Raw genomic sequence first — 15091 nt, forward strand, 5'->3', positions numbered from 1 at the left:
GGATTTTAAACAGTATAGGCACTTATTTTTAATGTTTTACATAGATATACCTGTAAAAAGGGACCAACCTGAAATTACCTATCAGGATCTAGTTTTCTGACTAAAGTTACTTGCTGTCCGCCCCATAGCAGTTTTACTGCTACAGGGCTGCTCTCCTGTGCAGAATCACGAATATTTATCTGATTCTGTACTTCTGCCTGCAGAGGGCACGCACTAGCTCCCGGCGAACCGCTTCTGCTGTGAATATTTACAGCAGAAGCCAACCTGCCGTTTCCAGGCACGGGATGTCCGCTGGCACCCACCGATCATCAATAATACACACAGATTTCAGTTCTATCAGGGGGAAGGAATGGATTTTGTGTTTGTGCAAAGCAGGGAATAAAATCCATCTCTTGCCTTAGTAAAAGCACCTAACACAGTACACAAAAACACTGGGTAGTTAACCCTTTGATCGCCCTAGATGTTTAACCCCTTCCCAGTCAGTGTCATTAGTAGTGCATATTTTTAGCACTGGTCACTGTATTAGTGTTAAAAGTGTCAGTTAGTGTCCGTTTGTCCGCCGCAATATAGCAGTCCCGCTATAAGTTGCTGATCGCCAACATTACTAGTATAAAAAAAAGAAAAATTCCATGAATATATCCCATAGTTAGTAGACACTGTAATGTTCCCGTAAACCAATCAATATATGCTTATTGGGATTTTTTTTACCAAAAACATGTTTGCCTAAATTTAAAAAGCAATTTGATTTTTAATTATTTTTTTCTTTTTATTGGGTATGTTTTATAGCAGAAAGTAAAAAAATACTGTTTTTTTTTTTTTCAAAATTGTCGGTCTTTTTTTGTTTATAGCGCAAAAAATAAGAAACGCAGAGATGACCAAATACCACCAAAAGAAAGTTCTTTTTGTGAGAAAAAAAATGACAGATTTTGTGATCAGTGTTGCGTGACTGCACAATTGTCAGTTAAAGTAACGCAGCGCCGTATTGCAAAAAATGGCCTGGTCATGAAGGGGGGTAAACCTTTATGGAGGTCAACTTGTTAAAGTATAACTAAAAGCTCTTTGCATTTAGTTTTGGATAGAGTGGAAAGGTATTAAAACACCTGTCAGGTTTTTATTGCTGTCTTTGCCCCTGTTAGGAAAATTTACCCTCTCAATTTGTTCTATTTTCCGTTATCACTGAAAAAAAAAAGTGGAATAGAAAGAAAATTCCAAATTTTAGGTTATTCCCAGAATAGGAATAGAGGGGAAATCTTCCATTGGGCTCAGTAGTTCCGGTAACAACCACGGATTTCCCTCCTATTTTGGTTATAGGATGTAAAAATCTCTCCAAAGTTATTATCTCCCCTAAGTTATTTTAAGTCATAGCTGTTTTTGTATTGTATTTTAATATTTACTTTGTTCCCTTAAGCCTGTTTTAAAAGTGTATCAAGATCACCATCAACCTGAATACATATATCAGAAGAACGCAGAAGACTTGATAAATCGAGGTGTACTTTTACGGCCAACTTCTGCAGAGAAAAGACTGCAAGCTGTCCCTTCCCCTGTTCGACTGCCTGAACTTCCAGACGATTTAAAAGAAAAACAGGTCAGGCTGAATATTTTATTTAATTATCATGTATATTTATTCTGTTGTCATTTTGTGCAATGTAATAAATAGTCTTTTTTGGGGTCATTATCTAGTATTATTATATAACAAAATATTACAGATAATATACAGTATATTATAAAGCCCAACTGCAGTGAAAACATTTGGATAGATTAGGGAAGGATTAGAATTGTAGTGATATAGCAAGTGATTGAAGGAGAGGATAAACTATCTGACACACTTGGAAGTGTTGGATAGCGGCAGTGCTAGTAGCTCTGCAAGAGCGAAGAACAGGCTTGGTACCCAGCAGTATTTGTCCTGCTCTTTAACAGAATGCAGCTGCCTGAATTTTTTGGTTAGAGAAGTGAGTGGGTTGCTTTAAAGGATAACTCCACTTTCGTAGGGAATAAAATTGTAAATAAAGAAAAAATATTATAGCGTATACAAGTCATATTGTAATTGTATGATATTAAAAAATACCTTTTCTTTTCAATATGCAGTCGCTGTCATTTTCTGAAAATGCAATGCAATATGGCTACCTAGAGGTGTTCTGTACACAGAATGTGTACAGAATGGCCACCAGATTCGTTACTGATTTCCTCTGAAGTCTGCACTAAGATACAAGTCAGATTTTAGCAGGGGAGGACTGGGCCAGGGGAAAGGGGGGCAATTGCCCCCCAGGCCTCTCTGATGCCCCGTAAAAAGGCTGCACTGCTTCTTCCACAGACTACCTAAAGGATTCCTGGTAAAGAGAAGTAAAAATTCCCCACTGCTGACCTACTGTATGCAGGATAAAGACAAGGACCCAGCATGGATAGTGTAAACTGTGTCTGAGCAGAGACCAGTTCCATGCCCCACTTGAGACTCTCCTACCCCCGGCCAGCTCTGAGTTCGGCCAGTGAGTAGAGAGTAACTGGAGTGGAGCTTCAGCCTGGAATTGGGGGTCAGGAGGAGGCCAGGAAGAGGGAGAGTGGGAGGGGGGCCGAGTCACTGCACCATGGGCCTCTGGTTTGTACTTGCCCCCTGGGCCAAAAGTTGCCAGTCAGCGCCTGGATTTTAGCCATCCCCTGCAACAAAAATGTCATTGTTGGTGAAATACTCCCAATAGGAACACATCTAAAGGGATGCAGGCTCAGTAGCTTTCCTCATTAGTGCCCTGTAGCTGCTGCAGCTAATTTATTATTATGAAACCACTCCCATTAGACTCACTGAGCACAGGGGCACAGAGGAACAAACAGTGATTTCTTCAGAATAACAAAAGGTAGGAATCTGCAACACAATTTATTAAAATTCTTGCAATGTACATAGATCACCCAGAGGGGAATGTTTTTTTCTCAACAAAAGTGGAGTTACCCTTTAATATTTTAATTATTGAATACCAGTAGTATGGTGTAACTTTACATGGCAATACAATACATTCTTTTCAACACAGGCACCAAATGTAGCAGATGATAGGACTTGCACATGCCTAGTTTCTTTGTGTTATTTATTTGTTCAAGGTGAGCATAAATATGAATTTTCAAAACTGATATCTCTAATTTATTGCACCTGAAAAGTACTCACTGCGGCAATAATTTGATGTACTGTAATACTGTTAATTAATATTATTCCATAGGCATCTTCCTATAATGTATAGCGCTTCCCCTTTAGAAGCTGCTAAGTAGTTTGTCAACGGACATATTAAATATTATTGATTATATATTACAGCTGGGTGACAGAAAACTTAGATAAAGGCTAATACAGCCGAAACGCATCAGAAATTATGGATGAAACTCTGTGAACCACCTATCCCTGAGCTACAGACGGGATACACAGAGACAAGATCCATAACTGTCACAATTATCACATATGTCACTGATTCATCTAGAATCCCTCCTTTCTTTATCTTTTTCACATGGGGCCTATACCCAACACCAATACTCACAATTGAGATGATATTTATTTACTTATGTAATATTGGTAATAAATTGAGATATAATTTTTACCTTGTTTAATTGATACCTACTTGCCCATAAAGTCCCATCCCCTTGGCCTGAGACACCAAAAAACCCCCTCGTTTGTCCGGATCGTTTTCCCAACGGTTTCCTCGCAGTACAGCACACAGTTCCAATCACTATTCAGGCTCATGAACAGTCTAGGCCCTAGGGGTATGCTTTTCCTGATGCTTTATTGTAGTACTTGGATAGGTAATAGTAGGATACTCCGGGTACCCCTAGCAACAATTTGAGGACACTGAACTTTTTTCCAGAACCAAGAGCCAAACCCTTGTAGAAGTAAAGAGTGAACTGAGCTTTAAAGTAGAAATGTATCTCTGTGGACAGCCCAATCAAAGTTCTTTCACTAGGAAATAAATAGACTAGGCTCTTCAGGACACATTGTCCCCTTTGAACATGCTGACTCTAGCACACAATGGTTTGCCTCAGCACACAGTCTCTAGGATCTCTCTCACCAGTCTGTACTCACAAATGTCCCTGGAAATATTGGTTGCCTCTTTTCAACATCCTCATGACACTTTTCCCCTGTGACTAGATGTTCAGACGACAGTCCTTCAGTCAGCTTTCAGCAACTTTCAACAAATCAGGCCCCCCGGGTCACCCACATGAGGCCTTGACACCCTGCAGGCACATGGAAGAAAGGCCTATGGGATTAGCAGCCCCCCTAGACTGTGATCTCCGCTTCAGGAAAAAAGACCAGGCTGCTCTTAGTCTCAGAGTATTTATAAAGACTCCCAGTCGCCATCTGGGCATATACCCCCAGGGATTGGCCAGAGCTGTCTGAATATTAAGCTGCTGATTAGACTCTTCCTGCCTACTAACTTCCAGAGCTTTCTGGACAACCAAGAGGAAGCAGTCAATCCTGCAACTACTGAAACATATAAACTGCCAAAACAATCAACACAGCCACACTGATTACAGTGTGCCAAAATTAAATTTACCTAACAACAAACTGCCCTTTCTGTGTGCAGCAGCCCCCCTCAGCCCCCTTAATACGTACCTGAGCCCCATCACTATCCAGCGATGTTGCAGGAGTGTCTCAGCTACCCAGGACTACCCCCCTTGGCTAAGACAGCAGCGTGGCGCGATTGGCTCCCACTGCTGTCAATCAAAGTCAGTCAGCCAATCAGGAGAGAGAGGGGGCTGGGCCAGGTCATGGCTCCATGTCTGAATGGACACAGGGAGCTGTGACGCGGCTCGGGTGTCCCCATAGCAAGTTGCTCACTGTGGGGGCACTCAACAGGAGGGAGGGGCCAGGGGTTTAGAAGAGGGACCCGAGAAGAGGAGGATGAGGGCCACACTGTGCAAAACCAATTTCACAGAGCAGGCAAGTATAACATGTTTGTTATTAAAAAAAAAGACTTTACAATTCCTTTAATTCTAGCACCTATTTACTGTAAGGTTCTGGCACTCTCAGTGCCTCCTATCACATTTATTCCGGGTGATTTCCATCTACCTAGACAGAAGAAACACATATAGGTGTGTTTCCCTTTAAGGCTGAAGCTGTCATCACCCAGCGCCGGACTAGATGGCTATTTAGGGCGTTGGTTCTCACTCACATGTGTTCGTTCAAACACCAGTACCTGGATACTAATCTTGCTTGAAGCTTCCATGCTTGCAAGCTCTCCTCACTGACGAACCTCGCTGCGCTGATCCCTGCATCCTGCTACTGGATCATCCGCATCTCCTGAGCGATCCTTCGGCTATCGCTATTAGTGCTAAGTACCCCACAGGGGAAATCTCTATAGACTTGTACTAGGCTTACACTATTTAGCTCTGCATAGCAAGGACTGTCTTTTACATCTGCATAACTAGATTGCTAGCTCTTGAGGCCACTGCTACTATTTCCTGCACTGGGTTGATCTCTCCTGTATGCACCTGCTACTCTGTCATCTGTTATCATACATGATCGCTAACCCTTCCTGCATCCATCTGCACTGTCTCACCTCAAGTGTCTGTCACCTACCACTTCCACTCAAACCTATCCCTAAGACCTTTATCATTGTCTTAACACATGTATATAAAGTCACACTAGGAACCAGCTTAATTACTGTGTGTATTTACTGGCTGAAAAAAGACCTTCCATACATGATGAGTCATTGAGGTTGGGATTGGTATCTCAGCATATCTCCTACATGACTACTGACGTGGAACTACTTCTGCAGCTGAAAATCCACACCTTATAAGAAACGCAAGGAGCGTTACAAATTGAACGAACCCAAAAAATGGATTCAGCAGAAGTAGCCACTCAGGTGACACAATTAAAACAGCAGGTATCTGCGTTAATACACGCACTTGCTGAATTGAAAAACGACAATCAGGCTCTGTCGCAGCAGGTAATTAGACTGACACAACTTACCTCTGCACAGTCTCCTGAACCCAAGATAAATCCCCCTTTGGTATTTACAGGCGATCGCAAAAAATTTCGCGAATTTAAAAACGCATGTGAGTTACTTTTTTTGCTAAAATCTCGTACCTACCTTACTGATCACATTAAGGTTTGTACTATTATTTCTTACCTATCAGGCGATCCTCGAGCCTGGGCAGATTCTCTTTTTGAAAAAAACGACCAGCTTCTCAACTCCTATGCCTTGTTCCTGGCAGAGCTCACTAGCCTATATGATGACCCCAATAGGCAGAGTACTGCCGATCTTCAGTTAAGATTCTTGAAACAAGGAAAAAGGCCTGTAGAAGACTTTGTCGCAGAATTCAAGAGATGGACCCTTGATTCAGGATGGAATGATGCATCTCTGAAAACCCAATTTATGCTTGGCCTATCAGAAGCCGTCAAGGACGAGCTCGCCCGAGCAGAGATGCCAAAAACCCTGGATACATTGATACAACTCAGTATCACCATAGATAGAAGACTACGAGAAAGGAAGTCTGAAAAAATGGAAATGCCATTATCCAGTTCTTCTCAGAATTCAGCTATTGACCCCACTCCTAAACCCGCTCCAGGTAACCACAGACCCCGGCTACCTAAGGAAAAAAGGAGACCTAGTAGATATGGTGATCCTGCCTGGTCATGGTCCGAGCCTGCCTCAAACAGTCGACCTTGTCACTCTGACACATCCCATTTGGACCCTGATCCTACAGAGATGGATGAGGAGCCTATTGAGATTGGTGCCATACATGCTAGGTTGTCCTCACAAGAAAAAAGAGATCACAGGAGAATCTGTGGCCTTTGTTTTTATTGTGGTGAAGGGGGACATTTCATTACATTCTGCCCAACCAGACCCCATAGGCCTAAGGCTCTCCCAATGGAGGCCAGGCGAATCCGAAGGGTCTTCCCTGAAAAACAGCCTGGAAATTATCAAGGCTGTTGCCAGCCCTTTCCCCGTTCTATATCAGTGAAGGACACCCAGAAATTAACAAATATTGGAATAGATATTCCTTCAACTCCAGTGAACTTTATACCACGTTCAAAAAACCCTCCTGTACCACCTCCTGAGGATACTCCTATTTTTGCAAGCACATTTCTGGCTTCCGATGAAAATACAGAGATTCTTGCACCTGACTGCGTACGTGCTTCTAATGGCACGGTGGTATGTAGGAAGGATCTGAGGATGTTTGAAGAAGCATTGGTTGCTAGGTCTACTAGGATTACTTCGGATGGTTATGCGTCCGATTCTAGTGAGGGGTCCATGTAGCAGACACCCTAACAACAAGTGATCCGATTCTCATCGGTTACCAACCTGATCCGATTTTTATATCGGCAACAAGGGATCCGATTCTCATCGGCTACCAACCTGATCCGATTTTCATATCGGCAACAAGGGATCCGATTCTCATCGGCTACCAACCTGATCCGATTTTCATATCGGCAACAAGGGATCCGATTCTCAGATCGGAGACCAGTCTTATCCGATTCTCATATCGGCAACCAATTTTTTTTTTCTTCCCGATTTTCATATCGGCAACCAGTCTTATCCGATTCTCATATCGGCAACAAAAAAAAAAAAAAAGAGAAATTTTTTTTTTTTTCCTTCCGATTTTCGCATCGGCAACCAGTCTCATGTGATTCTTATATCAACAACCAGCCTTAGAGGCCTTCCGGAGCCGGCCTTACGGGGGGGGGGGGGTAATGTAAGGTTCTGGCACTCTCAGTGCCTCCTATCACATTTATTCCGGGTGATTTCCATCTACCTAGACAGAAGAAACACATATAGGTGTGTTTCCCTTTAAGGCTGAAGCTGTCATCGCCCAGCGCCGGACTAGATGGCTATTTAGGGCGTCGGTTCTCACTCACATGTGTTCGTTCAAACACCAGTACCTGGATACTAATCTTGCTTGAAGCTTCCATGCTTGCAAGAGCTCCTCGCTGACGAACCTCGCTGCGCTGATCCCTGCATCCTGCTACTGGATCATCCGCATCTCCTGAGCGATCCTTCGGCTATCGCTATTAGTGCTAAGTACCCCACAGGGGAAATCTCTATAGACTTGTACTAGGCTTACACTATTTAGCTCTGCATAGCAAGGACTGTCTTTTACATCTGCATAACTAGATTGCTAGCTCTTGAGGCCACTGCTACTATTTCCTGCACTGGGTTGATCTCTCCTGTATGCACCTGCTACTCTGTCATCTGTTATCATACATGATCGCTAACCCTTCCTGCATCCATCTGCACTGTCTCACCTCAAGTGTCTGTCACCTACCACTTCCACTCAAACCTATCCCTAAGACCTTTATCATTGTCTTAACACATGTATATAAAGTCACACTAGGAACCAGCTTAATTACTGTGTGTATTTACTGGCTGAAAAAAGACCTTCCATACATGATGAGTCATTGAGGTTGGGATTGGTATCTCAGCATATCTCCTACATGACTACTGACGTGGAACTACTTCTGCAGCTGAAAATCCACACCTTATAAGAAACGCAAGGAGCGTTACATTTACCTAATCCTATCTCTTATCTAGGAGAGTGCTACAAATGCATGGTACTCAGGTGGTTTACTTTCAGATTGGAGAGTATATATTCTCAGAATTGCTCTTCAATACTTTATCAGTGTACAAACTTTTGGAATTTTGAAAACTGAGCAGTGGGGTAGACCACAAGTAGAGTTGTTTTCATGTCTTATGTATATTACTGGACTGTTACACTCCTTGCAGATAATAATAACAATGCATTGAAAGTAAAATTATCCACTGCAGTTTCTGACATGATGATTTAAGAGGAGTCAAAAGACTTACTAAATTCCAGAAAACAGGTAAAATGATGTAAATATATAGCAGAGAGCATTCTGCCTCTATTGGAACATTGCAACATTGGTACAAAAGGGCATCATAGTTCAGGTGAATCCAGGGCAGTGTATCTAATCAGGTCTTGTAGAAGGCTGACAGAAGGCTGTCTATGAAGTTTGCCATCAGTAGGGGAACCGTAGATTTTTTTTTTTTCGCTACGGGTAAAATAGCTACATTAGCTTTGGACTGAGGAATAAATATGCATTGTTTTAAGGCTAGCATGTCCATGTAGTGGGAATACTGTCCTTAGACTATGAAAAGGAACCTCTTCTTAATTCATGGCTTACTAAATGCTTACATTTGGGGCAACATTTTAAAGATGGACTCTCATCAAAAGCAGAGATGTATAGTAACTAAGTAGAACTACTTCACTACTGTACTTAAGTACCGAAAGGAAGTATCTGTACTTTCCTAGAGTAGATTTTTTTTCTCCTACTTCCACTTTTACTTCACTACATTTTTTCAATGATTTCAATACTTCTACTTTTTTTTTGCGCTGCATAGTTACTCGTTACAATTATAAAAATTACCACTGCCAGAACAGTAGATGGCAGGTTTCATGAAGCTCAAAACGTGTGTATTATCAGCGCATACGAAAATAAAAGCTACTGTATGTATAAATAAAAGCTGCATTTGAAATAATAAAAAACAATATGATGTTCAAACTTTTGAATTCTTTCTTTATTTAACTACATAACACAGTACTTGTACTTTTACTTTCAGTACTTGAGTAGCAGTTTTTTTTTTCAAAACTACTGTTACTTTTACTTTCAGTACTTGAGTAGCAAAACTTTTAAAAAAGCTACTTGCAATACTTAAGTACGAAAAATGTTGAATACTTTAGTACTTCTACTCAAGTCACTTTTTGATCGAGCACTTCCACTTCTACTCAAGTCACTTTTTGATCGAGCACTTGTACTTTTACTCAAGTATGGGTTTCGAGTACTTTATACATCTCTGAAAGTTATGAAAGTTATGAAAGTTATAGCCTATCTGCTAAGTAGTTTCATTTTTATCCAGTTGGTTTCACTCCCTTTTGTCAGTAAATTAGCAATCTTGGAACACATATGAGAAGCTGGAAACCCCTCTTGCTTTCTCTCTTAGAAACAAGAAAAAAAAAATATGGCAACAATAACATTTTTTCACAGTCACAGATCAGATTCAAACATGCTTAGAATGATAAATGCAACTGGTGTGGAAGCATGACAAAAGAACAGAGCACAGGCTCCGGGAAAATCAATTTTCTATTGACCTTGTTAGCTGTTAGGTGAAAATCCGATTGAAGTGGTTTACAGAGAATGCAGAAGAAACCTGTGCTGAATAAAATATGCTTGCTGCCATTGCTGACCTTCTTTTGAAAATGCTGATTTCCTGACTATTTCTAATTCCAGTATTGGCCTGGAACAAATTTGTGGAAAGTAGGGTCAAAGAGCAGTCAGAAGTTCTGATATGCATATTTGTTCTACATCAGTAACTCAGAAGGTACAGAACCTGGAGAAAGCCAAGCATCTAGCATTTCACAATAGTTGCCACGTTTACTTGACTAAAGCCTAGTACACACGCAACGATTATCGGCCGACCGATCGTCCGTCTTTTGTCCAGAGTGGTGTTTTGTTGGTTGGAATGTGCCTAGACTGCACACGAATTTTGTCGCCCGACAAAATTCTACTTCAGAAGTGATGTCATGTGTTGGTTTGCTTTCTTTGTGTTCTTTCTTCTCTGAGCATGCCCAGGCTTGGTCATTCGATTTTTCCCTGTCGAAATCTGTACTGACTGCACGAAAATCGGCCGTGTTTCGACGGCGGAGAAGAATTTTATAGCCTGCACACCAGATTTTTTTTGGCCGAAAAGTCGGAGTCGGTTGTCGGAAGCATCATACTAACAAGCTAAAAATCGTCAGATCGGTCATCGGACGAAATTCCCTTCTGATTTTCGACGCGTGTGTACGAGGCTTAACTAATGTTTACTAATTACATTTGCAGCTTGCTAATTGATTGAACTTGTTGCTATGTACATATTTGTGGTGCATGGATTTCCATCAATGTGTGCTAATACATGTTTGTTTTCTCTCATTAATCTTTAGTTACAACTTGACTATAGCAGAACAGTATCTCCTACACCTCCAAAACAGCCAAGGACATCTGGTTCAAGACCTGGTTCTTATAAACGACTTCCTTCTCCACCATCTTCAGTGTTTGATACTGAAGAAGATGTCATTAGAGCTAATATTAAAGATCCTCTGAAGATCATCAATATACTATTAGAAAATAAAAAATTGCGCTTCCTTTACATGACTCCTGCAGTGCCAAAGTCTTCAATCGAATATGATCCATATAATCTAAGGTATGATACTTACAGCTAACTAAACAGCTGATGGCTTTCCTGAATTGCAATAAAAAACTCTTGAGTGCCTTGGGGTCTCAGTCAAATATAACTGAAGATGAAAGTCAAGAGCCAAATAACTACAATATACACTATATTACTAAAAGTATTGGGACGCCTGCCTTTACACCCACATTAACTTTAATGACATCCCAGTCTTAGTCCGTAGGGTTCAATATTGAGTTGGTCCACCCTTTGCAGCTATAACAGCTTCAACTCTTTTAGGAAGGCTGGCCACAAGGTTTAGAAGTGTGCCTATGGGAATCTTTGACCATTCTTACAGATGCACAATTTTGAGGCCAGGCACTGATGTTGGAGAGAAGGCCTGGCTCGCAGTCTCCGCTCTAATTCATACTAGAGGTGTTCTATCGGTTTGAGGTTAGGTCTGTGTGCAGGCCAGTCAAGTTCCTCCACCCCAAACTCGCTCATCCATGTTTTTATGGACCTTGCTTTGTGCACTGGTCTAAATCATTTGGTGGAGGGGGTAATATGGTGTGAGGTTGTTTTTCAGGGGTTGGGCTTGACCCCTTAGTTCCAGTGAAGAGAACACTTAAGGCGTCTGCATATTAACACATTTTGGATAATTTAATGCTCCCAATAGACACACACCTAAACCTTGTGGACAGCCTTCCCAGAAGAGTTGAAGCTGTTATAGCTGCAAAGGGTGGGCCAACTCAATATTGAACCCTACGGACTAAGACTGGGGTGCCATTAAAGTTCATGTGCGTGTAAAGGCATGTATTATCGTGTATATGTTTAATATACAGTATGTATAGTTAGTATTCCTGGTCATACACACAGCATGGCTTCTGATAAAATAAGCTTGTTAGGCATCCTGTTGCAACATGCTAGGGCAGACACCACAAGAGACTGAGCTAGACTGTGGCTACTTCTGGGACTCCAGTGTTGAGTATCTGGCTTACTTCTATACATTTCCTAAGATCACTACAATCTCTTTCAGCTATAAATAGGCAATGCATTCAGGCTTCTCCTATTTAGAATTCAACATTTGGCCTACATCCAGAGGAGATAGATATGAATCTGTATGTGTCTTAAAACTATCCTGGTCGGGACGTCTAATCCCGAGTCTAGTAGAAGAGCAGCATACTTTTTTGTTCTAACATGGCGAAGTCTAATTATTACAAAGAAATAGGAAATATAAGTATTTATAAAAGTGCCAATATAGGTACAAGCAATTGAATAGTGGTTTTGTACATATTTTCTTTCTCTATAATGGTCAAAAAAGTATACTACAAAGTGTATACTGTGTATATACAGTATGTATACTGTATACATTATTGTGTTTTCCTCTTGAGCCTGCAGGTGTAGCTTTAGGCTAATGGTACACAGATGACCGACACATCCCCAATGGCAGTCATATGGGAGAGTCTTCCACTTACCTCTTGCACTTAGCTTGCTCCCTTGCTGGCCCAAAAGCTCACGAGTTTTAATCACTATTGTTGGGAGCAACATTTCGCTAGCTAAGCTAGCGAGTAAATGATTCCATAGCAACTTTTGGGTAGTTTCTTAGCGATACTAACTAGGGATCGACTGATATAATTTTTCAGGGTCAATACCGATACTGATTCGCCAGCCATCCTTCAGGCCGATAGCGGATATTAGGTGCCGATATTCTGCACATTTAAAGTTTTATTTTTACACTGTCCTTTTAAATTTTTATTTTATTTATCACTTTTATTGCTGTCACAAGGAATGTAAACATCCCTTGTGACAGTAATAGGCAGTGACAGGTACTCTTTATGAAGAGATCTGGGGTCTAGAAGACCCCAAACCCTTTCTCTGCACTTAAAAGCATTAAAAACGCCAAGTTTGGCTGTTTTGAATGCTGTCATTTTTTTTTTAAATCTGGCGCCTTTAAGGCTTCAGTACCTGAAAGTGATGTCATGACATCGGAGACCTGATCAGAGCCGAATGTGGCTTTATTCAGGTCTTCGGCCAGCTGGTGGAGAATTGAGCGGCTGCTCAGCCACATCGGTTGCCATTGCAAGGAAGCTGAATTTCGGCTTTAAACAACGGTACCGGGATGATGCCTGTAGCTGCAGGCATCCCTCCGGTACAACCACTTGAAGCAATATCGGCAAGTTTGTGGCCAATACTTTAAAAAAAGTGAATATCGGCCTCCGGCATCACTCCGGTACAACCACTTGAAGCAATATCGGCCATATCGGCAAGTTTGTGGCCGATACTTAAAAAAAAAGTGAATATCGGCCCCACCGATAATCGGTCGATCCCTAATACTGACACTAACAATCTGCTGCCAGCATCCAGGTTGCCCATTTGACATCATCCTTGAGTTTCTGTTCCCAGTTTCCACACACACTTTTTTTCTTATTTGAAATAAAAAAAATGTTAATCAAACAGCTCAAGCTACAATTTACTACAATCCATGGTTTTTAATATTTATATAAAAACAAAAACATAGGTTGAAATTATATCCATTTAAAAAAAATAAAACTGACACAAAACTGTTTCCCTTTACAATATACTTTCACTTTCCTCCCCTTCCCCATGGTACCCTTGTAGTTTAGTTTGACAGTCCAAAGCAATACCATTTTATAATGGAGTGGGACATATTCAGAGACTCTATCAGGTTTTCATTGCTTTCTGTACCATTCCTAGGGTGATTTTCTTTCACTTTCTGTTCCCATGATGGTTGTTACATGAAAAAGATGTGATGGCAGAAGATTAAAATGCAGAGATAGATGTTGATTAAAACTAAGTAGACTATATAAGGTTTTCTCATGCTACTTAAAAACAGAAAAAAAAAATCGGGTGGTAGCTTTTGGAAACAGTAGAATTTACTTACTAAAGGCAAATAGGCTGTTCACTTTGCAAGGGAAGTTGCACTTTACAAGGGAATTGATCCCAAATGTAAAAGATGTGATGGCAGAAGATTACAATGCAGAGATAGATGGTGATAAAAAATACCGTATATACTCGAGTATGAGCTGACTTTTTCAATCACGGTTTCACTTACCTTTTAAAAATGGCGCCGCCCGGTGCCAACACGTCACCCCGCATGCGCCGTCTGCACGGGAATAGCCGAATGTGTACAGGCTTTCCAGAGCATCAGCAGCGCATGCACGGTTGACGTGTTGGTGCAGAGCGGTGCCATTTTTAAATGTAAGGTGCCTCACCAACAGGTAAGTGAGACTCCTCCGCAGCCCCTGCATTTCCTCATGCAGTGCTGCGGGCATGGTACATGTCATTCTCCTGTACCATGCCTGCAGCACTGCATCTCCTGTACCATCACCTGTGCTATGCCTGTACCATCACCTGTTCCATGCCTGTACCATCACCTGTGCCATGCCTGTACCATCTCCTGTACTATCACCTGTGCCATGCCTGTACCATCTCCTGTGCCATGCCTGTACCATCTCCTGTGCCATGCCTGTACCATCACCTGTGCCATGCCCATAGCATCTCCTGTGCCATGCCCGAACCATCTCCTGTGCCATGCCTGTACCATCTCCTGTGCCATGCCTGTACCATCTCCTGTGCCACCATCTGTGCCATCCCCTGTACCATCTCCTGTACCATGCCTGAAACCATCTCCTGTACCATGCCTGTACCATCTCCTGTACCATGCCCATAGCCCTGCATCTCCTGTACCATGCCCGCAGCCCCTGTTTTGTGTCTCGTGGTGGCCCAGTTGGGTCCAGTAGCTGCTGCATTTCCCACCCTAGGCTTATACTCGAGTCAATACGTTTTCCCACTTTTTTGTGGTAAAATTAGATGCCTCGGCTTATATTCAGGTGGGCTTATACTCGAGTATATACGGTAAGTAGATTATATAACGTTTCCTCATGCTACCCAAAACAGAAAAAAAAATTTGGGTGACAGCTTTTGTAAACAGTAGGATT

At 41.7% G+C, this 15091-nt stretch overlaps 1 protein-coding gene across 1 annotated transcript in view; it reads left to right on the forward strand.

The window, feature by feature from the left end:
* The window catches only part of DNAH6 (dynein axonemal heavy chain 6), a 473665-nt gene that overhangs the window by 28280 nt on the left and 430294 nt on the right, over positions 1-15091 (forward strand). The window contains exons 3-4 of the mRNA XM_082248007.1: positions 1409-1585; positions 10909-11168. Of these exons, the coding sequence (XP_082104133.1) occupies positions 1409-1585; positions 10909-11168 (437 nt within the window). The remainder of the gene's footprint in view (positions 1-1408; positions 1586-10908; positions 11169-15091) is intronic.

Source organism: Pelophylax lessonae (genome assembly GCF_965119305.1).
Source record: "Pelophylax lessonae genome assembly, chromosome: 1".
Classification (NCBI taxonomy): domain Eukaryota; kingdom Metazoa; phylum Chordata; class Amphibia; order Anura; family Ranidae; genus Pelophylax; species Pelophylax lessonae.